The 24,408-nt window shown below is 36.4% G+C and overlaps 1 protein-coding gene across 2 annotated transcripts in view; it reads right to left on the minus strand.

Moving 5' to 3' along the window:
* The window catches only part of FRMD6 (FERM domain containing 6), a 36,555-nt gene extending 24,752 nt beyond the window's left edge, over nucleotides 1-11,803 (minus strand). The window contains exons 1-4 of one of the 2 annotated variants that reach the window (XM_077761240.1): nucleotides 11,573-11,803; nucleotides 5,841-5,931; nucleotides 2,884-2,963; nucleotides 1,746-1,822 (exon numbers count right to left, since the gene is read on the minus strand). In XM_077761240.1, the coding sequence (XP_077617366.1) occupies nucleotides 1,746-1,822; nucleotides 2,884-2,963; nucleotides 5,841-5,931; nucleotides 11,573-11,671 (347 nt within the window). In that variant the 5' untranslated portion in view covers nucleotides 11,672-11,803. Of the gene's footprint in view, nucleotides 1-1,745; nucleotides 1,823-2,859; nucleotides 2,964-5,840; nucleotides 5,932-11,572 lie in introns of both variants that reach the window. The other variant, XM_077761239.1, reaches the window with a different exon arrangement.
* Between the last annotated feature and the right edge of the window lie 12,605 nt (nucleotides 11,804-24,408).

A 24,408-nucleotide genomic window follows, 5' to 3' on the forward strand; every position in this document is an offset into this window, starting at 1 on the left:
GTCATGATGCTCCTCACAAATGGAAATACTACTAGTGCATTCATTATAATCCATTGAGGTTAGAAATAAATATATTTCTCATTAAATGCATTGAGTAAGAAGTGCTGACTGGGGGAAAACATGGTCAAGATCCAAAAAATGTCACAGGCAAATGGGATGCCTTTGTGATCAAAGTAAAAATGCAAGAGAAAAAAAAAAAAAGGGTGTGTGTGTGTGTGTGTGTGTGTGTGTGTGTATTTAATGAGCTTATTTCCCTCCCCTATTATTTTAAGCCAAATGTTTACCTGAAATTTATAGCGCATTAGCTGATGACAATAAAAACATGAGTTTATTTTAACTAAGATCATGTTTAAGTATGACGAGTTTAAAAATAAAGCATTTATGCAATTTTTTCCCCTTGGGACAGAGTACTTTTCTTTTTATACATTTCTTTTTATAATGCTGACCACACAATGTTTGGACTAGTACATCCCTCGGGAAAAGAGCAAAAGCACAGGGATGAATGAAACATTCATTAGCCCCAGGGGGTTAATTTGTGGCTAAATAATAGATTTTCCTTCTTCTCAGCACATTCCATAGTTCGTTGGTAAACTGAGTAAAAATTTTACTCAAATTTCGAATAACTAAAAAAGTTTCTCGGCCTTTAAAAAAATTATTTATGGACTGATTTTTTTTATTTACATATGGCAATAATACAAATTCTCAAAGCAGATGTCACATACAACTTAGTAGCCAAATGTATCTTTGTACCTTTTAATGGGGTCTCTCAGAGTTTAAAAGTACATTAAGTAAAACAGAGTTCACATTTCAAGTATTTTCTATCAGCCAACAAAACTACCTCTGAAAGCTTTCCAGCATTGAATCCTCCTATACAAATGATAAATCAAGCTTTTGAAATGGTAAATTCCGAGTGGTACCAGTAGCATAGAATTGTTCTTGCTGGTGCCTCCAGAAAAAGAATCCATTACCTGCCCTCTCCAAACTGCTTCTAAGATTCTCACAGGATAGCTCCACTGTCTGTAATCTTAGCTTTAACGCCCCTGCAAAGAACAGATCAAGACCCCAAAGATGGAAAGAAAACCAGGCTACATCCACACCGTTTTTACAGGAGAGAGTTTTTTTTTTTTTTTTAATGTTTTATTTATTTCTAGGACAGAGAGAGAGACAGCGTGAGCAGGGGAGGATCAGGGAGAGAGGGAGTCACAGACTCTGAAACAGGCTCCAGGCTCTGGGCTGGCAGGCAGCACAGAGCCCGACGCGGGGCTCGAACCCACGAACCGCGAGATCATGACCTAAGCGAAAGTCGGACGCTAAACCGACTAAGCCACCCAGGTGCCCCTACAGGAGAGAGTTCTTGCTGCTGCCCCAGAGAAGAATATAGTCCTTTAATTAATTTCTCCATTCTTCACAAAAGTGCTAGTTCCTTCCTGAATGAAATAGCTTTTTGGTGAGTGATTTGTTATCAAAAATGGGGAGTATAGAAAATGTGAGGCAGTGATATTGTTAACATTTTCATCAATAGTCTAACATTATCATTCGTTCATTTATTCTTTCAATATTTAGAGTAACTACTGTGCCTCTTTTCTAGGAACTGAGGATACACCCAGATTTCTTTAAAAATTCTTGCTCTTTTGAAATTTGTATTCTAGCAGGTGGAAACAAATACACACAAGAACTTTATTTGGTTCTGTCAGAAGGTGAGTGCTTGTGGAAAGTGAAGGCTTAGTCTCTCCCTGTCCTCATACCTGATCAATCTGCCATTTTCCACATAGTACTGCACGCGGAAGTGAATGATCATAGGAGGTCCAAATTGGTCAATACCCTAAAACAAAGACACACATAAAAAGAAAGTTATTTTTAGTAACTGTAAAATGGAGTTTAAAAGCAACAAAATACCATTACTTACAAGGTACTTTTTAAACCTTGAAAGGTTTTATCTACTTCTAATGGGGGTTGGGTGATATAGTGGTGGCTAGTGAAAAGTAGTCAGTTGTCCATTATGGATATCAAGTTCATGCAAAACTGGGAAGTTATAAAGCATCATCATATATCTGATACTCAGATATCACTGTAAGGCCAATGACAACATAAGGGAAGATAAAAATAAATGCCAGTGGAAATTTCTAGTTGAGATCCAGCTCCTCTCTCAGCACTATCCCCTGTGGTGACCATTTGCTCCTCATTACAAATGTTCTCTTGTTCCTCTGACATTCCACATACCAAATTCTAATATGATGTTTGTTTATTTAGACTTTAACGTTCCTTACTTTGTAGTTGGCTTTCAAATAGCCTTCCCCGTTTATTCCAAGAATTCTTAAATACAAATTGGAGGATCTAGGATTAGCCACTGGGGACTTATTCCTGATTAATACGGTGATCCTGGAAATACTAGGTAAATTCCCTGTGAAATGATGTCCCATGTAAATAGAATTGATGTTTACTAAATAAAGGCACCAGTACAATAAAGTAATAAAGTACCAAAGGTAAGTACAGTAAAAGTAGATTTAAAAATTATGAATAACTTCTAGAACATTAAGTTTGACGGCTAACACAGCCACAGAAGAGAAGCAAGTTCTTTTTCCATGGTGTTCATTTCAAAGCATTATCCCCAAATTACTAAACAGTCATTATCCAACATGATTTAAGCAGATATCTGAAATCTATCATTATATGCTATAAGCTATTAATACTTTATTAATGGGACATTTTAGAACTTACACATTCATTTCCCTTTTCCATTCTCTACTTCATAATGTTTTTATGAATTAAAACTTAAAAATTAAATGTTTCTAATGTATAATAGCTAAAATAAACCTTTTAAAAAAATCAAAATAGTTTTGCTCATAAATGTAATCTCACCCAAGTGACTTCGTATTGTCGTACCTTGCTGGCCTCTTTCTTCCATTCTTTTGGACAATATTTATACAGCTTTTGTGACAATTCCATATAGACATGTTCATTATCTGCACATTAAGAGAAGGAGGCAAGATGATAAAGAAAAGATAATTTTTTTAAAGAAAATATACACAAAACCAAGTTTCTTTTTAAAAAGCTTCATGATTTGTGAAGGTGCTCTGAATTCACATACAAATGCGAACACTCAACAAGATATTAAAAGACAAAAAATTGGCTAGACATTAATGAGATTCTTATAAACTATTTTGTGTTTGCAATACAGAACACATCCTATTAAAAATATGTAGTATTTAGAAGAATACTAGCTTCCACATCCTGTTTTTACTAAGTTTCTATGGTCCACCCTAATGCATAGTCAAACTTCCAATATTGGCCTTACTTGGAGAGAAACATGCTTTTGCTTAGCTCACAGAGGACTCCTGTCCTAGGTACAGAATACTGAAACAGGGCAGAAACACCATCCTAACTGCTATATAAGAAATGAGATAACATTGAGGATAACTGCCTATTTCCAAGTGATGGGCCTGACCCACACTTTGTGAAGAACAGTCTTTAAGACAATTCCTTCTCTGTGTTCTCCACATAAAACACGGCCTGATAAAAATGGTAAGCCATCACTTGCACTGCCTCTGGACTAATCCCATGGAAAGATGACAAGAAGCTCCTGCAAAAAAAAAAATGCTGAAGTAGTTCTTCAAGGAGATGATGTTCCTAAGATGAACAGAAACCATGATTGCTAAAAAACCCATGTAAAAATGATCTAAATATATGAAGACAAGCTGGTAAAAAAAATATTAAAATTTTCAGATGTTCCCAAGAGAATCTTTCAAAAGAGACAGATTTCACAACAGAAGCTTTCAGCATTCCTGCCTTGTACAAAGTTGTAAATCTTTTTAAAACAGGCAGTGTCTCTAGCCATTACTAAGGCAGTGTCCTCGTGCAAAGCTCTGCATTCTGGAAGGGAAGGGTGTCTCTTTGACTTCTCCAAGGATAACAGGCCTGACCACCCTGTCACTCCTGACTTAAGGCTGGGGAAGTTTGCTTGAAAAAGAGCCATAAGAGAGGAGGAAGGGTAGAGCTACTCTATAAATGGCATATTAAGCCAGCCAATTTGAATGAAAGGGATAAGAGGTCCCAGAGACCAAAAACAAAAACAAAAACAAACAAAAAAACCCCTAAAGGATGCTACTTAAATGCACTTATCAGATCAGCTAAATTATCTCCCATCTCTTATATGCTACCAATTAAACATGAAGTGAACAAGACCAGACAACCTTCCTGTTGAATATGATTTGTGTTTGGCTTGAGTTTCCATCTGAAGAAGCAACATAATGAACAGAATGGAGACTGTTCACCGTAACGGTACATATTTTTAAACTACCACCATCTGACAGTCTGATCGTGGCTTTACATTTTAAGAATTCTAAAGCATATATCAAAATTCTGCAAAGCGGGTAAAGTAATCTCCAGCTGACACGTGAGAAAACTGAAGTCGAGAGAAGACAAGTAACGTTTCTAAAGCTGCAACAGCTAGCTAGTGGTAGAACTAGAATTAGAACAGGGTCATCTGTGTACCTTTCCAGTGTTCTTTTGCCACACTACAGTCTCTCTTTTAAAAAAGAGATCTTCAAACTTCGTATTTTGAAATCTAAGGAAGCCGTAAACTGGTTTTATGAGACTGACTTATTGAGCAACACAGATCAACAGTCTGGCAGTCATTGTAGTAAGAAAGAATTAATTTTGGGTTTCAAAGAAAGGAAACCTATTCTAGAAGCTATAGGGCATCTTATTTCTCCCAGATCCTTCCTTGAAAGAATGACTGAGGGATGAACTAATAGAAGGATGTAGCTAAGCATTTGTGTTTTTACTGCTTTAACTACTACAGGGAAAAACTGAAGAGCAAGTGGTTGATTCATTGGTTCCTGAGGCGTTCCCTGCTCCATACTCTCTGGCTTCTCCTAAAAAGACAGCTGAAAATGGTACATATTTTGGAGGAGAAGGGCTGATCATGATACACTTTCCAACTTGGCAGATCTAAGCTTTTTTGGTACTAACCAGATTCTCAAGATGTCATGAGGCTTTAAATTTAAACCGATTCCAGTAGTAGAATATGATTCATCTACAAATATAAAATGTAATTAAATGTATTTCACAAAAAAAGTATTCTTGAAAAACAGAGTAAAGATAGAAAAGGTTTTGTGCATCAGACTAAATTAGAAAAATTTTTAAATATGACTTGAAAGAAAAAGTTTGTAAGGAATGGCTGCAGGTAAATCCTGGGAACTCAACTCTAAGGAATTACAGGAGTGGGTAGTGGAGGAGGCTTATACAGAGCCCTTTATGTGAAGAAAGCCTTCACATAAAGTATACGGGAAGAAACTGATCCCCTATCTCCAAGTCATATAGTCTAACTGGAAAAAAGAGAAGGTGTTAAGAGGAAAAACAGGAAATAAGAGCAAATTAATAGATCACTTTGTTATTCTATATGGTCAACAGCAAGAAAACCTGAATAAAGTCATTTTTCTTATGCCTAAGTTTTTTAATGTCAAAAATTATAAAACAAATGACAAAAATATGCAAAATAATTTACTACTAGCTCCAGCTGTTCCCTGAGTGCAAGGAAGCAAAAATCAAGCTTGGTTCATTAACACAGAAAAGAACAAACACAAAATCTAGACTCCTAAAAAGGAACCGATTTTTAAGTTCAAACTATAATCCATGGCCTAAAATTCTAAATCTTGTAAGAAATTCACAATAGTTAAGATCAAAAAAATGAATAGGAGACTAAAAATAATGACCAATTTATGGGTATTTTGACAATCACAATCTTATCACAATATGCCCAAATTAAGTTACAACCAGCTATAAAATATCATCCTCAGGGATAGTTGGCTAAATCTATCAGAGATGGGACTAAGACCTACTTTGTATCACACTGAGTCCAAAGAGGTGACAGTCTTTTAGCCTGAGTAGGTCACACACCTGGACCAGCAACTGGTGACACAGAATTTTAACCTGTAGAGAAAAACAAACAAGCAAACAAAAAAACACAAGTTGAGACAAGTCACCCAAGCCCAAATACTGAGCTGCAATCAGGCAATTTAATACACCCAAATTATATACACCTTGAAAGGAAAAGGTGACACTAGCAAAACCACTGTTGGTTCATGGAAATTGCTTTAGTCTGCATTGTTTCAATAATGATTATCACACTGATAATACGAATTTTTACAACATGGTAATAAAGTACCAATGCAATCTTGTACAAGACTCATAAATCTTATGACATGTTGATAAGGCCTTAATTCTAAAACCATGGTGCACGACAAATATTTCTTTCATAAGGTACCGAAACAGCTTACTCAGATTATCCGAAGCATGAATTAGGTAGGTATCTTTACAGGGAAGGTTATCTTCCTGATGGTCTAAGCAAAATACTTAGATACCATTACAATGAGTGAGTGAATAACTAGCTTTTATTTATCTTACTTTTATTGTCTTATATCTTTTAAGTACCTAAACAAGGGTCCTTTCTGAGTCCTAGTATAATTCAAACATAAAAAAATCATATTAATTTGGAACTCTGTGAATAGACTATTCTGAAAAGTCACATGTTGAAATAATAATATGGTCTTTAAAAGACAGTTTTAACAATTTCTCAAATATTTAATGAAGTATTTTGGGGGATAGTAATTCTGCTGGGTCTGCCTCATTGAATTCAGAATCACTAAAGCTTGGAGCTGACTTGAAGAGATCCTACGGTCATGGTCAGTTTCTTCATGTTACAGAAGTAGAAACTACAACCCACAGAGGCACCAGGGTGGCTCAGTCGGTTACATGTCCAACTCCTGATTTCAGCTCAGGTCATGATCTCATGGTTCGTGAGTTCAAGCCCCATATCAGGCTCTGTGCTGACAGTGCACAACCTGCTTAATATTTTCTCTCTTCCCTCTTTCTCTGCTCCTACCCTGCTCATGTTCTCTCTATCAAAAAGAAAGGAAGGAAGGAAGGAAAGAAAGAAAGAAAGACAACCCACAAAGCTTAAGATCATATAAGCTAGTAATGGCAAAGGCAATGACTCACAGCTTTGCTCATTTAAGTATTAAAACAGTTTTAAATGTGTATATTAAAATATACACAACATGACAGTTTATCATTTCAGCTATATATATATATATATATTATGTGTGGCATTTGTCCCTCACTTGTACTACACTTGCACTGATACTGATGCCTCTTGCAGTTTTAATTATAAACTCTAAATTAGATCTGAATTCATACCTTAATATGTGACTCAGATTCAGAAAATAAAAATATGCTAAGACCCCTTGATAACTGAAAGCCAAACAATGCAGAATGGTGATAATTCCAACTGAAGGAAGAAAAATAGGTTTACTGCTCTTTCCATATTATTAAATGGCAACTAATCTGAAGCACCTTATCCAACAGAAAGAGCAAAAGGTATTTCTTTAAGACCAGAATAACACCAATTCTGCACTTAGAAGCACCAGGAAGTCAATGAAGCTGGGATAGTGTCTTATTTTATATTCAGGATATACAGATGGCCCTTAGTAAATGTCTGAAGAATAAAAGCTGGTGTCTGATACCCATTTGGGCCCCTCACCTTTGTACTGTTCCATGACTATGGACTAGTCTCTCGCCCACTGAGTAGATCATTCTATAAATGTGCCATTCAAGAATTTAGGGAAAATGAAGCACTGCAAACCCACAAATACCATTGGGAGAATACATTTGCCAATAGAAAATCATCATCCTCTTCGTTCATTAAAAAGACTGTGAATTTCTGAGTTCTGTATTACCATAATTCTACTTTACAAATAAGCTTAAGCACCATGATAAAGTAAAGGGAAATCTATCAAATGTTGTATAAAGTCGAAATATATACTGCAAATTTGAGACTTAAAAGGTCATCTATCTAGATCACCTTTAATCCTTAGTTTTTACTGTATTTTAAAAGGTTATAAACAAAGCACTTGGGATAAAATGTGATAAAAGTTAACAGAAAAATTCCAAACCACAAACTATACATAAAACAAACCAATTTGTAACTATGTATAACTTGTTCAAATAATGCTGTACATTTCTTCTATATATCCCATATACTTATTATTGTTCTGCTAGTTTAAATCAAGTATTTGGGGCCTACTGTTAAAATTCTGTAACAACTATCGAGTAGTGTTCTTGCTTGAAACTGTGGCTCTGAAGTCTTACCTGCTGTGAAAAAAAAAACTTGAGTTTTTTGTATTTGCATATTATGAGTCTGTAAGTCTACATTTTAGCTAATTGTGAAATTTCTCAAGTTCTTTAAACTTCAGGAGCAATGGAGCTTTAAAAAGTGCTATAGAGTATGAAGTATTAAGAATAAGAATTAAAATATTATCTAAAAATATACTCTTTAGGGACTTTTTTAATAAAAAAAAATAACATTTGGTCCTAAAGTTCAATGGTTATTGAGCAAGCACATTTAAAATATATTCCAGGAAAAAAGAATTGTTTGCCTTCGTTTTAGTGAACAAGTATAAGCTCTTGGCCACTATTTATATCACTCAACAATGTTGTGGCTCTTACATTTACCATAATTTTATTTCCAAAATTTTCCAAGTTTCCATATTTAGTATTTATCTAATGATTAAAATCATTTAAAAGAGTCCCTACTAGTTTAAACTCATGGAGAAACTAGAGCGATCAGACACTAAATATACCTCACACATAGAAAGACAATATTCTATCAACTACATATTAAGAAATGATGATTTGGTTATAGTTAATTTGTTATGTTACAACCATACAACACAATTGCTATTATATGAATACAGAGATAACACTTTGTAGGAAAAGCTACCTCTGGCCGTCCTGCATTGGTTTTCCAGCAACGAGGGGCCTCCATACTACGTAACTCAGTCCCTCCTCTCTCTCCTCCTCCCTCCTTTGTTCAACAATTGGCTAGAGAAGAGTCTGGACATGGCAGGGGAGTCTACATACCCTGGAACAAGAAAATCTCACAGAACTACAGGGGGTTTACACACTCTATCTGAGTTTCATTAACAGAGCTTCCAAATGAAATGGACAAGCATAGCCCAAAGAAATTAAAACAAGTGCTCCTCTATTAAGTGCCAACTTACTGAGCAATGCCCAGCTGCCATGTGCTACAATTGACAATTTATTCATGTTCTATCTTTGAATCTTCACAATGAACCTGATGAGGACAGTAAGATGATCTCTACTATAGATAAGGAAACTGAAGCAAAAACCTAACTTGCCCAAGGCTGCAGAGTAGGTCAAGGTGTAGGGATTTCAACTTAGGTCCCTGTGACTCTAAAACCCTCCTTAATGATGATGATGTTTGGCTGCACAATTCATGATCATGGTCCTGGCCCATCCTGTAGGGATATTACACTAATGTTACAAAATAAGGAGACCGAAGACATGCGAACTGAATCTCTGATGAGGAATTAAAATAATAATAGCAGCTAATATGGAAGTGTTGGGAACGATGCTATACACTAACAATATACACAATCACATAGTATGACTGTACCATAGGTGTTATTCATAATTATCTTCCTTAGCTGAGATTTCAGTACAAATTAATTTCTTTGAAAATTATAGCCAGCTTTCAGTATTTCTCATGAAGTCAGATTAGTCTTCCTTCCACTTACCTGAGGTCAGTAAAGGTTTTGTTCCATATCCTGTATGTGCGCATAGCTGCACACATGAACACATGGATATACAATCTTCTGGGTGGAAACATATAAATGGAACTGAGAGAGGCTTCCTAAAGTGTTTAGGCTATATGCCCTGGATTTTGAATTTTTAAAAATTTAGTACCTCTTTATATAATTGTATATAAAAACTGAAAGAGCATATTCACCTACATAAGTAGAATTACATTTTAACAATTTTGACCTGAATAGCAATGTTGCTGATCAACAGAAATTCTGCTCTACAGATGGTAAAATTCATCCAAGAGGTAGGTTTGATGCTCAGACAATCACTATGAGCAAAAATAAGATTACATTAGTAAATCAAGAAACTGTAACACTGAGAAACTGGTGGTTGTCAGAATAAAACCAAAATAATTATGGTAATAAGCAGAGTCATTTCCTGTCTAAATTTTGTAATGAAGCTATTTAAATGTCGTATATAGTCAGTATAACATTTAGAAATATTCTTTTATATAGCAATTGGGATAACAAAGAAAGCTAAAGGGTACCTGGGTGGCTCAGTAGGTTAAGCATCTGACTTTGGCTCAGATCATGATCTTGCACTTCGTGAGTTTGAGCCCCACACCGGGCTCTGTGCTGACAGCTCAGAGCCTGGAGCCTGCTTCAGATTCTGTCTCCCTCTCTCTCTGCCTCTCCCCTGCTCACACTCTGCCTCTCTCTCTCTCCCTCAAAAATAAACAAACATTAAAAAAAGAAAAAGAAAACTAATTTAAGGCACTGCACGTAGACAATTTTTTTTTCCTAATTCCATCTAACAGAATCAGTAAAAGGAAGAATATGAAAGTCGATAACAGGGAGAGGGGCTGAAAAGTGTTAGGCATGGTTCTGATCACCATAAAACTGTTTGGCAGTGGCTACCAAAGCTAAACACAGATATACTTTATGATTCACAACTCTGCTCTTAGGTGAGGGTCAGAAGTGTATACACATAAAATGCTCTTAACACTTTTACTCCTAATAGCCCAATACTTACAACAGCCTAATATCTATGGACAATAAATGGATAAACAAATTGGGCATATTCACACAAAGGAATATTATACAACAATGAAAAAGAATTAGTGTTACATGCAATGGGATAAATGAATTTCATAGGCCAACGTTGACTGAAAGAAGCTAGATATAAAAGAAAACACACCATGTAATTCCAGGTGTGTGAAGTTCAGAAATAAGCAAATTACTCTCTAGAGGAGGGAATATGTATTACCCTTTGGGTAGAGATTACTGACAAGGAGGAGTCACAAAAGATGTTTTCAGGTACTGGAAATACACCATATCTCAAGCTGGATGATGGTTACATGGGTGTATACACTTGTAAAAATTCTCTGAGCTACATGCTTATGATGCCTATGCTTTGCTGTATGTGGATAACTCAATTTTAGAAGTTAAGAAAAACAGTACCAATATTCCTCAATGTCCAGGTCAACTAAGACAGTTACCCTTGACTCATGACCCATAAGCAACAGCTTAGTGCTCAAGTGCACAGCCTATTCTTAAAATTGGCTAGACTTAGGCTAGGATTAATGACCAAGATGCATATTAAGAAGCTAGCCATTATTACTGCATCATGTGTGTCACAACTCAAAAACACTCAAAAAGCAAATCATATTATATATGAATAAAAATCTAGATCTCAATATACAGTTTTTTAAAATAGCAAGGTGTTTGCTTTTCTATAATATAGTAACCACAGTTCAGTAATTTCATCCCAGGTGAAAGAATGTTGAAGGCAGCTGCTCTGAAGCCATAATTCAGTCTGTACCTGTGTAGACAATGTTCACCCCCCAATTCTGCCACATTATTAATGGCCTCATTCTGTAACGCTCTCACTCTTCACCAGGTAATAACTTGGATGTGGCCACCGGTTGGGAACAGGATATTCGAACACTTCTAAAGTCGGATCTACTTACATTTATGATGATGTTCAGAGATTCATCATTGGGAAGAAAAATACACACACTCCGGCGGTCTTGCATGACTCTGTTGTTATGGAAATTCAATTTGTTCATTGTGTTGTGGGCTCTCTAGTGGTCAGGGCTGGGCTCCGAGTCCTCGGCAATTCCTCTGGTTCCGAGCACTCCAAAGCCAAACTCCGCTCCTCATCACACGCCCTAGAGGAGAAGCAGCATGATGTCCCACTACGTAGGTTTCATAGCTGTAAAAAAGCCCAAAAGCCAGCCATAAATGAAGGCGGAGAGATTGGTGAGGAGACAAACAGGGACATGAGCAGCAGCACAACTGTCTCTGTTGGCACAGGGACAGCACGCCTCCATGCGAGGGCTGCCTGGTTTAATAAATGAGAACTCACTGAAATGTAATCTGTATTTTGCCCACTATCAACTGTTTTTAAAACTTTCATTCACAGTCATGAACTAAACATAGAGCCAATGAGAGCGTCCTACATTCGAGGCGGTGCCGTGCACTGCAGGGCTCGCAGAAGCAGAGAGAGAGAGCCTGCCTCTGAGAAGTTTCCGGTCTCGCGTGGGAGACAACACCAAGGCTTCCATAAACAAACAAAATGACAAACCAGCAACAACATTCTCAATCTTTTTTTCCATTACAAACTCAAATAAACGTCTTGGCTCTTACATTACATTCCTCCTTTAACTACTGTGGCCTGTCTTTCACTTCCTTCACTTCACCAACATGGCTCTGCCGAAGGAAGCCAGTGACCTCCAGACCACCGGCAGGATCTGCGGGATTCACTTCAACGGATCTCTCTTAACTTACCAAGGTTAAGCCCTCCTTATAACTTTTTTTCCTCCCTGAGTTTTTATGGTGCTGCTCTCTCTCCTTATCCTTTAACCAGACAATGCAAACAATTCTTCTGTTTTTTTTTTCAACCGACCAATTAATACACAGAAATAACAAAACTGTATATATCAAACTGTGTTTGTATACAAAAGAACAGTGAATTTTGTAAATACCCTCTCATAACTATTCAGTTTATTAAACACATTATTTTTTAATTTCTCTCAGGTTTTCAATATATACAACTTTCTTTGCAAGTAATGAAAATTTTTATTTCCGGTCTTCCACACTCACACCCTTTGTTTCATGTCTTATTGCATTGGCAAGATTTTGCAGAATCATTTTAAAACAGTGGGGGATATGTTCTACTTTTAATGGGTGTGTCTACTTTTTCATATATTATTGCTAATATAACACTATTCAACCAAGATAGGTTAAGACTAGTTGCCTCTCAAACAAACAGTAATTATTTTTCTCCAGTAGTATTTTTATTGTCTCTTTCCAGCTGTATTTGTAGGATGCAGAAGAGAATTTCCAGAATACAGAACTGTTTTACCAGAGAGTATAACTAAATTTTTAATTTAAATTTTACTTATTTAACATATAGTGCAATATTGGCTTCAGGAGTAGAATTCAGTGATTCTTCACTTAACCTTCAACAGCCAGTGCTCATCACAAGTGCCCTCCTTAATACCCATCACCCATCGAGCCCATCTCTCACCCACCTCCCTCCATCAACCCTCTACTATTAAGAATTTCTTGGGGTTTGTTTCCCTCTCTCCTTTTCCCCACCCCCCTTTTCATATGTTCATCTGTTTTGTTTCTTAAATTTCACATGAGTCAAATCATATGGTATTTGTCTTCCTCTGATTGACTTACTTTGCTTAACATAATACATTCCAGCTCCATCGACGTCATTGCAAATGGCAAGAGTTCATTCTTTTTGATGGTTGAGTAATACATACATACACACACACACACACACACACACACACACACACACACACCCCCCACATCTTCTTTATCCATTCATCAGTTGATGGACATTTGGGCTTTCTCCATAGTTTGGCTATTGTTGATGATGCTGTTGAAAACCTTGGGGTATATGTACCCCTGTGAATCTTTTTGTATTCTTTGGGTAAATACCAAGTAGTACAATTGCTGGATTGTAGTGCAATACTATTTTTAGTTTTTTGAGGAAGCTCCATACTGTTCTTCAGAGTGGCTGCACCAGTTTGCATTCACACCAAAAATGCAATACAGTTCCCCTTTCTCTGCATCCTCACCAACATCTGCTGTTTCTTGTGTTAATTTTAGTCATTCTGACAGGTATGAGGGGGTTTTGATTTGTATTTCCCTAATGATGAGTGATGTTGAGCATCTTTTCATGTATCGGTTGGCCATCTGGATGTCTTCTTTGGAGAAGTTTCTATTCATGTCTTCTGCCCATTTCTTAACTGGATTATTTGGGGTGTTTTGGGTGTTGAGTTTGCTAAGTTATTTATAGATTTTGGATACTAGCGCTTTATCAGGTATGTCATTTGCAAATATCTTCTCCCACTCCATAGGATGCCTTTTAATTTTGTTGACTGTCTCCTTCTCTGTGCAGAAGCTTTTTACCTTGACGAAGTCCCAATAGTTCACGTTTATTTTTCTTTCCCTTGCCTCCAGCAATGTGTCTATTAAGAAGCTGCTCTGGCCAAGGTCAAAGAGGTTGCTGCCTGTGTTCTCCTCTGGGATTTTGATGATTCACATTTAGATCATTCATCCATTTTTAATTTATTTTTGTGTATGGTATAAGTAAATGGTCCAATTTCATTCTTCTGCACGTCACCATCTAGTTTTCCCAACACTATTTGAAGAGGCTGTCTTTTTTCCATTGGATACTCTTTCCTGCTTTGTCAAAGATTAGTTGATCATATAGCTGTGGGTCCATTTCTGGGTTTTCTATCCTGTTCCACTGTATCTATGTGTCTGATTTTGTGCCAGTACCATACTGTCTTGATGACTACAGCTTTGTAATATAGCTTGAAATCCAGAACTGTGATGCCTCCAGTTTTGTTTGGCGTTTTCAGGATTGCTTTGCTATTCATGGCTCCATACAGATTTTAGAATTTTTTGTTCTAGTTCTGCAAAATGTGCTGTTGGTTTTGAAAAGGACTGAATTAAATGTGTAGATTGGTTTGGGTAGTATAGACATTTTAACAATGTTTGTTCTTCCAATCCATGAGCATGGAATGCTCTTCCATTTCTTTGTGTCCTCTTCAATTTCCTTAGGCCTAAGTATTCTATAGCTTTCTGAGTACATAACCACACAGTTCTAACAGAAAAGCTACTGTCAGTGCTCACATAAATCAAAGCATAAATGAGATATAATCTGGTCTATTTGCTTAAGGTTAAATGTCCATCTGTTATTGGCAGGAAGATGGGAGAGAATACAATCTTGCATGGCTATGAGTAAATATAAACTAGAATTTCTTTTTAAAGTATGAATAAAATGTCACCAATAAGGGAGCTACTCAAATTAAGTAACAACAGATGGTAATCTTACATACATTATTTCCTTATTACCAAGGGGACCAAAAGCCCCCTTACAAGTATTCTGCATTTCTTAAAAGATAATACCAATTGTTTCACATTAAGATTATAGCCAGCACATCATCCTATAGGATCACTGGAGGTCAACACTGAAGTTTATTGCCAGTATGGGATGGTTAGCCCCTGTGTTATATGACCACAAACTAAGTGTACCCCAAATCCAACCACTGATCTGACAAATGCGCACTTTTAGTTCAATAGTTCCAAAGCACCAATTGGAAGACCCACTTTGGCTGCATCAGAATCACCTGAGTATCTGTAATCAATATGGAATCCTGAGCACAGTTACATTTCTACTCACTCAGAATCTCCCAGGTCAGGACTCAGGAAACTTAATCTTTTAAAAAAGCTCCCAGGTATTTCTGACACATAGTCACGTATAAAAACCATACTTGAGTTAACGTAAGGAAGGTACTGAGCAAACAGTTGAATATAAGACTTTCACAGTGTACACTGGGAAAACGTCAAGAGGTACAGAATGGGGAATAAGCAACATATGAGGACTTTTCAGAAGTCAAATAAATTTTTCAAAGGTATAAATAAATTCCTAAAACAGGTCAAATTTGTGTACCAGAACACTTTCCTGAAAAGTCTTACTAGGTGACCTAGGGATAAACAAGTTGGGGAAACAGGGGGCTCTATATATACCTTCTCTGAAAGTGTTAAAGGCTCTGAGGAGTACTGCAGGCAACTGCTTAAATTTGTTTAACTTAATATTTCTCAAACTTCACAGAATACTTCCCCCTCCTCTAAGACTTACCTATTAAGGTCCTATAGAATAATATCCTTAAACATACTATTTGAGAAATATGGTTGTAAAGCAATTTCCTTGTCAATTTCATGGCAATTTTTTTTCCTATGTATTGATCTATTCTAATACTTAGGTCTCCTCTCTGCTATTAAAATCTTTCCAAGAAGAAATTCTAAGCTATGATTAAATGCATCTTATTTAAATTCAAACCCTTAAGTGATACTAATCCCAATGTAATTCTTCTTATTTAAATCTACATTTCAAATTGAGTTATTCCTATAATTTTCCATTCCTAATTAAACCAATTAAAAGGGGGGTATTGCTACTAACTTACTTTCAAGAATTTAAAAAATAAACTAAGGAAAAAATATCTTCTGAGGTTTGAGATGTTTCCAGAGCTTCATTAAAATAATTTTCAAATTTCATTTGACTACAATTTTTACTTATTTTATGATTCAAATAATGTATTAAAAAAAGATTAGAGGAGGATTATTGAAGAAAGTTAATGAAAAGCAGAGTATTTAAGAAGCAGCACTCCCTCATTGCTGCCTTTTCTGCTTTGAGGATGGCAAACTAAAAAGTCCTAAAAGAGAGATAGGATTCAGTTTTTACTTTACCCAGGACTGCATTAAAGCTGATTAAAAGATTCCAGTGAAAAAGCAAAATGCCTGTATCTCTAAAAGGCTCCAGTGTAAAATTTAATCTTAAATTGGACAGTCCTCTAGGGAAAAGAATTAGACTAAATTTATACCAGTTTGAGCTGTAGAAATTACCTCTGAGCCATTGGCTACCTCTGCTGTGTCCTCAGCTAAGTCCCAACTTGGACCCAGGAGGGTACACTTCCTGCTCTGGGCAGCCCTTTTCTGTCCAGTGATCTTAGGATAGATTATTGAACACACCATGTTGTAGGATCAGATATTCCAGGCAACAAAAAATTACCTTTAATAATCATCAAGCTTCATCCTATCATCTTTATTAATACCCAACTCACAAATAAAATATGTTAAGCTATTAGATTCCCTCACTTGAATTTTAAATCCACGTTATTATAAGTGCCTTATTTTCTGATCAACCGCACTGGCTAAAAGTTACTTTGTTTCTTTTACGAATCGGGAAACTACCGACCACCTGGTAAGCGTGTACATTGAATATAGATTTTCTTTTTAGAAATTCTTAGAATTAATCTTTAAAACTGGGTCACACCCCAGAATGAAAGCATGAACTTTAGTTTATTGTAATGTATGAATAAATGGTTATTAGTCATGATAAACATAGCACACTCATGTAGGATGTTAACAAGAGGAAGAATTGGGTACATGTGGGGTGTCAGGAACTCCTATATTCTTTGCAACTCCTATCTATCTGAAAGTATTCTAAATAAAACAGTTTATTTAAAAATAAAAGAACTAGGTTATCAGAAATTTCCAACACACATAATACAGTCTCACTTTGAATGGAAGCAAAGGATTCTCAATTCTGAGACCGTCACCCTAAAAAAAGTGAAAGGTGGTAATGTGCTAAGATGATTACTACAAGGCAAGCATGGTTAGTAGCCATATTTCAATAGTCAATAAGGTAACGTTTATAACCTAACAAAAACAAGATGAAAAATTATCTTAGAAAGCTGGAGCGCAGAGAGCTCTAACCTTAATTATTATACATTTAGGAAGCTCAAGTTACATACATGGCACTGTATTTATTTGCTTAAAAGCAGAATACAACAGCAATAGAAGATGTGCCCCTACATCCTTGAGCTCAAAATCTAGTTAGGAACATACCACCGCCAAGAAACTTGAGATGATGATATTGCCTCTGCCTGTATCCTGATGGATAAGTCTCACAGGAAGACATAATAGCTGACAGCATTAAGTGTATGAACAGTGTGGTTAATATCATTTTGGAATAAATAGTATATAGTTTCTCAATGTATGATATCTTAAAAGTGGTATCAAAATGTCTTTGGTAATATGAGTTGTTCTTTTTTCCTCATTCATTTATTCATTCACTAATTCCATGTATATACATTAAACACCTACGATGTACTAAGTGTGTAGGCACTGAGTATATAACACTGAACAAAACAAGTATTCTGCTATGATGGAGAGAGAAAATAAATATATAATGTAGATGGTGATATGCACTATGAAGAAAAATAAACTGAGAGTAGATGAGAGAGTTGATGGAGATAAGGTGGTAGTGTAGATGCTATTTCATACAGGGTAAATCTGGAGAAGCATCTCTGATAAGTAGATATTTGAAATGATAACAGAATTAAGAGAGGGGTGTCATTTTCTTCTTTCTTTCTTTCTTTCTTTTTCTTTCTTTCTCCTTCCTTCCTCCCTCCTTTCTTTCCTTCCTTCCTTCCTTCCATTTATCCATCCATCCCTCCATCCATCCATCTCAGGAAGAGTTTTCCAAATAGAGGGAAGAGCAAATGCCAAGGTTCAACTACTGTTCAGAAAAGGCACTAATTATAGCTAACATTTAGTACACACTTACTATGTGTTAGGTGCTACTGTTAAGCACTTATGGCATATTAAAGAAAACTGTAAACTCTTTTCCACGCTTCCTATTATTAAGAGATAGGATCTATTTCCCCTTCCCTTGAATTTGGGCTGGCCCTGTGACTAATTCATATTCAGTTAGAAATTCTGCTTCATGGATAACTCATTTGTGCAAATATACTTTGTTATTTCAAAGCACTATCTCTACACCAACAGTTCAGTAGCTTACATTTCTTGTCTGTCTCCCCTACTCAGATTTCTTCTAATCTCTGACTGGCAGGCATATAGAATATGCTCATTAAGTGAGAGATGTTTCACTTACTGCATACATGTCCTTGGACAAGGAAGGTTCTATAGCAGGGTTTCCTAACCTTTGCATTATTGACACCAGGGGTAAAATATCCTTTGTACTGTGGGACCTCCTGCGCATTGTAGGGCGTTCAGCAGCATCCCTGACCTCTATTCACTAGATGTCAGGAGAATCCCCCCACCTTCAAATTGTGACAACCCAAAATTTCTTAGGACACTGTCGAATGCCCTTGGGACAAAATCCTCCACTGTTGAGAACCAACTGTTAAGAACAAGTTTCCTTAGAGTCATTACTTTTTACCATCTAGCTGTTTTTAAAATATAGGCACATCTGGTTTTATTGCACTTTGCTTTATTGGACTTCACAGATTGCGTGTGTGTGTGCGCGCGCGCGTGTGGTTTTGTTTGCTTGTTGACAAATTTAAGGTTTGTGGAAAATCTGGTTGGCACCATTTTTTTCAACAGCATTTGCTAACTTTGTATCTCTGTATCACATTTTGGTTAATTCTCACAATGTTTCAAACTTTTTCATTTTTATTATATTTATAATGGTGATCTGTGATCAGTGATCTTTAATGTTACTATTGTAATTATTTTGGGGTGCCGCAAACTGTGCCCAGATAAGATAATGAATTTAATCGATAAATGTGGGTATTCTGATTGCTCCACCAACCAGCCATTCCCTATCTCCCTGGCCTCTGTATTTCCCCCCTGAAACAACAATATTGGAATAAGAACAATTAACAATCCTACAGTGGTCTCTAACCATTCATATGAAAGGAAGAGTTGCATGTCTCTCACTTTAAATCAAAAGCTAGAAATGATGAAGCTTAGTTAAGCAAGGCATGTCAAAAGCCAAAATAGGATGAAAGCTAGGCCTCCTACACCAGTTAGCCAAGTTATGAATGCAAAGGAGAGGTTATTGAAGGAAAAGTGCTATTCTAGCAAGCACACTAATGATACAAAGGCAAAACAGCTTTACTTGGGGGTCTGAGCAGATCAAACCAGCCACAACATTCTTTTAAGCCAAAGAGTAATCCAGAGCAAGGCCTTAACTCTCTTCAAGTCTATGAAGGCTAAAAGAGCTAAGGAAGCTGCAGAAGAAATGTATGAAGCTAGCAGAGGTTGGTTCATGAAGTTTAAAGAAAGAAGCTATCTTCATAACAAAAGTACAAAGTGAAGTAGCAAGTGATGATGTAGAAGCTGCATCAAGTTATTCAGAAGATCTAGTGCAGATAATTAACAAAAGTGGCTACAATAAACAGATTTTCGGAGTGGACAAAACAGCCTTCTTTTGGAATAAGATGCCATTTAGGACTTTCATAACTAGAGAGAAGTCAACGTGTGGCTTCAAAACTTCAAAGGACAAGGCTGATTCCTCGCTAGGGACTAATGCAGCTACCAGGTGACTTTAAGTTGAAGCCAATACTCATTTAGCATTTGAGAATCCTAGGGCCTTTAAAAATAATGCTAATTCTACTCTGCCTGTACTCTATAAACAGAACAACAAAGCCTGGATGACAGCCCATCTGTTTACAACATGGTTTATGGAATATTTTAAGCCCACTATTGAGCCCTACCACTCTGGAAAAGATTCTTTTTAAAATGTTACTGCTCATTGACAGTACATCTGGTCACTCAAGAGTTCTGATGGAGATGTACACTGGATTAATGTTGCTTTCATGCCTTCTAACACAACATCCTTTCTAAAGCCCATGGATCAAGGAGTCATTTTGACTTTCAAGTTTTATTATTTAAGAAATACTTTCCATAAATCTAATGCTGCCATGGATAATGAGTCCTCTGATGGACCCAGACAAAGTAAATTGAAAACCTAGAAAGGAGTCACCATTCTAGATGCCATTAAGAACATTCGTGCTTCATTGTTATAGGTCAAAATATCAACATGGACAGGACTTTCAAGGCGGCTGATTTTAACCGTCATGGATGACTTTGAGGAGTTCAAGACTTCAGTGTAGGAAGTAACTGCAGAAGTAGGAGAAACAGCGAGAGAACTAGAATTAGAAGTGGAACCTGAAGATGGGACTGAACTGCAATCTCAGGATAAAACTTGAATGGATGAAGAGTTGTTTCTGATACACAAGAAAAGAATGTGGTTTCTTAAGATGGAACCTATGCCTGGTGAAGATGCTGTGAAAGTTGTGGAAATGACAACAAAGGATTTAGAACAGGACACAAGTTTAGTTGATAAAGCAGCAGGAGGGTTTGAGGCGACTGGCTCCAATTCTGAAAGAAGTTCTGCTGTGGGTAAAATGCTATCAAACAGCATCACAGGAGGCAGAGAAGCTGTTCATGAAAGGAGTCAACGGATGCAGCTAACTTCATTGTCTTATTTTAAGAAATTGCCATAGTCACCCCAGCCTTCAGCAATCACCATGCTCACCAGTCAGCACCCATCAACGCAGAGGCAAGACCCTCCACTAGCAAAAGAATTATGACTTGTTAAAAGGCGAGATTTTAATTAGCATTTTTTAGCAATAAAGTATTTTTAATTAAAGTATGTACATTTTTAAGACATAACAATATTGTGTACCTAATAGACAACAGTATAGTGTAAACATAACTTTTATATGACCTGGGAAACAAAAAAATTTCATGTGACTCACTTTATTGCAATATTCACTTTTCTGCAGTGGTCTGAAACCTAACCTGTAAGAGCTCGAGGTAATGAGTAATATACAAGTAAGTTAGATAAAAGTAATAACTAAATTTGAAATGTAGTTATTGAATAATAGAAATGTTAAGTTTAGAAAGTGGGAATATAGTGAGAGGTAATACAATGTGCTACTTAAGAGTATGGATTCAGACTGCCTGAACCACCTGAAACCTGGGTGCCCTTGGGCAAGTCTCTTGACTTCATGTCCATTTTCCTCACCTCTGAAATCAAACTGTTGTGAAGATTATTAAATAGGCCATTCATGTACTACTAAGTAACATTACTGATGTCATGCTATGGAAAGTAAGTGGAAGAATGGGTTTTTGGTAATACGTAGTGTTGAGTTCTAAAAGAAATCATGTTTTTCTCTTGTGAGCAGTTAATAGATTATTTCATTTCTATATTTAACAATGACATTTGCTAGACACTCCTTGGGGCTGGGAATGGCAAAGCACCTTCCAATTAAAGTGGACTTGAATTGGTGCCAACTAATGCTTACCATACTGTAAGGAATAAAATTATGTGTCTAGTCCTACAAATGTTTGTACCTTTGACCCAATAATCTAACTTCTGGGGACAAAATGTATAAGAAGGAAACAACCAACACACATCACACTTTTGATCAAAAGTACTCACTGAACTATTACCATCAGAGTAAAAACTGGAAAAAAAATCTAAACAGTCTAACAACAGAAGGGATTAGTAAATTATAGTACATCAATAAAAAAAATACCATTCATTGAATACATTCTCCCCAAATCACAAATACCAACTGTAACCCAAAATTACTCTTTCACTATATTTTTAGAATAGAAGTAGCAAGAATATAGAAACCCCTAAATCAAATAGGTAGAAAGAAAGTAAGAAAGACAGTAAAAAGACAGTAAGAAAGACAAGAAGGGAGGCAGGGAGGGAAATCCAGAGTATTCTGTTAGCCCATTAGCCAGCATATAAACTAACTGGTACTTGAGTCCTCTAGCACTTTAAGTATGCTCCTTCTCATCTCTCACATCATTTCTAAACTCTGGCCCTTAGAGACCTTATAATCTCTTTGAAGAGTTAAAATTAACACAGTAGGAACGAAAAGAAATAATACAACTATATTTTAAGTTAAATGCTAAACTATGTGGTAAACAGAAGGCTGTCTCTGGATTTGTGGAAAGGCTGCGAACAGAGGCAAGTGCAGCACTGAGAAAACATTTCATGGAGGGAGGTGAAATGGCTTGTATGCAGTGAGGAGAAAAAGAATTACAAGGGCCCCGGGTAGGGAGGCAGGACAGAGGACTGAGTCCCTCAAAGAATCTGTGTTGCTGTCCCAGGAAGCAAATTCAGATGGGACAGATGAGAAATCAAGCTGTGGAAAATGTTCCCCTGAATGATAAGGCATCTCCTTCAGTACCCTGACCAGGTTTCTGAGGAGACTCAGAATGAGGAAAAGACGGTCTCTTCAATAAACAGTGCTGGGAAAACTGGATGGCTATATGCAAAAGAATGAAACTGGACCACTTTTTACACTATAAAGGAAAATAAACTCAAAATGCATTAAAGACCTAAACGTAAGCCCTGAAACCATAAAACTCCTGGAGTTAAAATTTAACTTTAAAATTTTAGCAGCAATTTCTTCAACACTGGAGTTAGCAACATTTTTCTAAATGTCTCCTAAAGCAAGGGAAACAAAACAAAATCCAACTATTGGAACTATACCAAAATGAAAAGCTATGCACAGTGAAGGAAATCATCAACAAAACAAAAAGGCAACCTAATAAATGGGAAAAGATATTTGCAAAGGATATATCCAGTAAGGGGTTAATACCATATATAAAGAACTTATACAACTCAACATCAGAACCCCCAAATTATTCAATTAAAAAATAGGCAGAGGACCTCAAAAGACATCTTCCAAAAGAAGGTATACAGTGATGCTCAACAATCACCAACCATCAGGTAAATACAATCAAGACCATGAGATATAACCTTATACCTGTTAAAATGGCTAAAATAAAAAAGACAAGAAATAACAAGTGTTGGCAAGGATATGGAGAAAAAGGAACCTTCGTGCACTGTTGGTAGAAATGCAAACTGGTACAGCCACTGTGGAAAACAGTACGGAGGTTCCTCAAAAAATTAAAAATAGAATTATCCCATGACCCTGTAATTCCACTACTGGGTATTTACTCAAAGAAAACAAACACACTAATTCAAAGGGATACATGCACCCTTCTGTCTGTTGCAGCATGATTTACAATCACCAAGATACAGAAGCAGCCTGAGTGTTCATCCATATAGATAAATAAAGACGATATGGTGCCTATACATACAATGGAATAACAACCACAAAGAGGGATCAGATCTTGCCATTTGCAAAAATATGGATGGACCTAGATGATATTATACTAAGTGGAATAAGTCAGACAGAAAAAGACAAATCCCATATGATTTCACTTCTGTGTGGAACGTAAAAAACAAGACAAACAAAAAGCAGAAACAGCTCCAAAAAATACAAAGAACTGGTGGTTGCTAGAGGAAAAGGGGGTGGAGGGATGGGCAAAATGGGTGAAGGAATGTGGAATGAATAAGTCATGGGTATAAAAGGTACAGCATACTGTAACAGCACTGGATGGTGGCAGAGGACTGCTATACTTGTGGTGAACACAGCATAACGCAGAAACTTGCCAAATCACTAGGTTGTACACCTGAAATAATGTAACACTATGTGTCAACCATCCTTCAATTAAACAGAAAAAGTAATGAGATCTTTATAATTATTTTAAATATTTCAAAAACCCTGATAAAAACTGGTATTTTTACCCATGGTAAAGTTTCAAAGGAAACTAAGATCATTCACTTAAGTCATTTTCATACCATTTTTCAAGTGCTTATTTTGATAGCACATTCAGTTTTACCTGCCAGGTTTAAAAAATGAAAACAATTCATTTTGACAGACAATCTTTTCATAGCACCCAAGGAAGGTGGGGGAGAGAAGGGATGACAAAAATGATCCCAGTGGCAGAAAGGTTGGGATAGAGTTGCTACATACACTTAAAAATAATCTTAATTACAAAAAAAAAAAAAATTCTTCCTCTGTCCAGTCTGTCGTTCTCGTGCCTTTCTCCTCTTCCATCCATCTTCACTGTATTCTAACTTGGATGTCTAAAC

This window comes from Crocuta crocuta, unplaced genomic scaffold (assembly GCF_008692635.1).
Source record: "Crocuta crocuta isolate KB4526 unplaced genomic scaffold, BGI_CrCroc_1.0 scaffold163, whole genome shotgun sequence".
Classification (NCBI taxonomy): domain Eukaryota; kingdom Metazoa; phylum Chordata; class Mammalia; order Carnivora; family Hyaenidae; genus Crocuta; species Crocuta crocuta.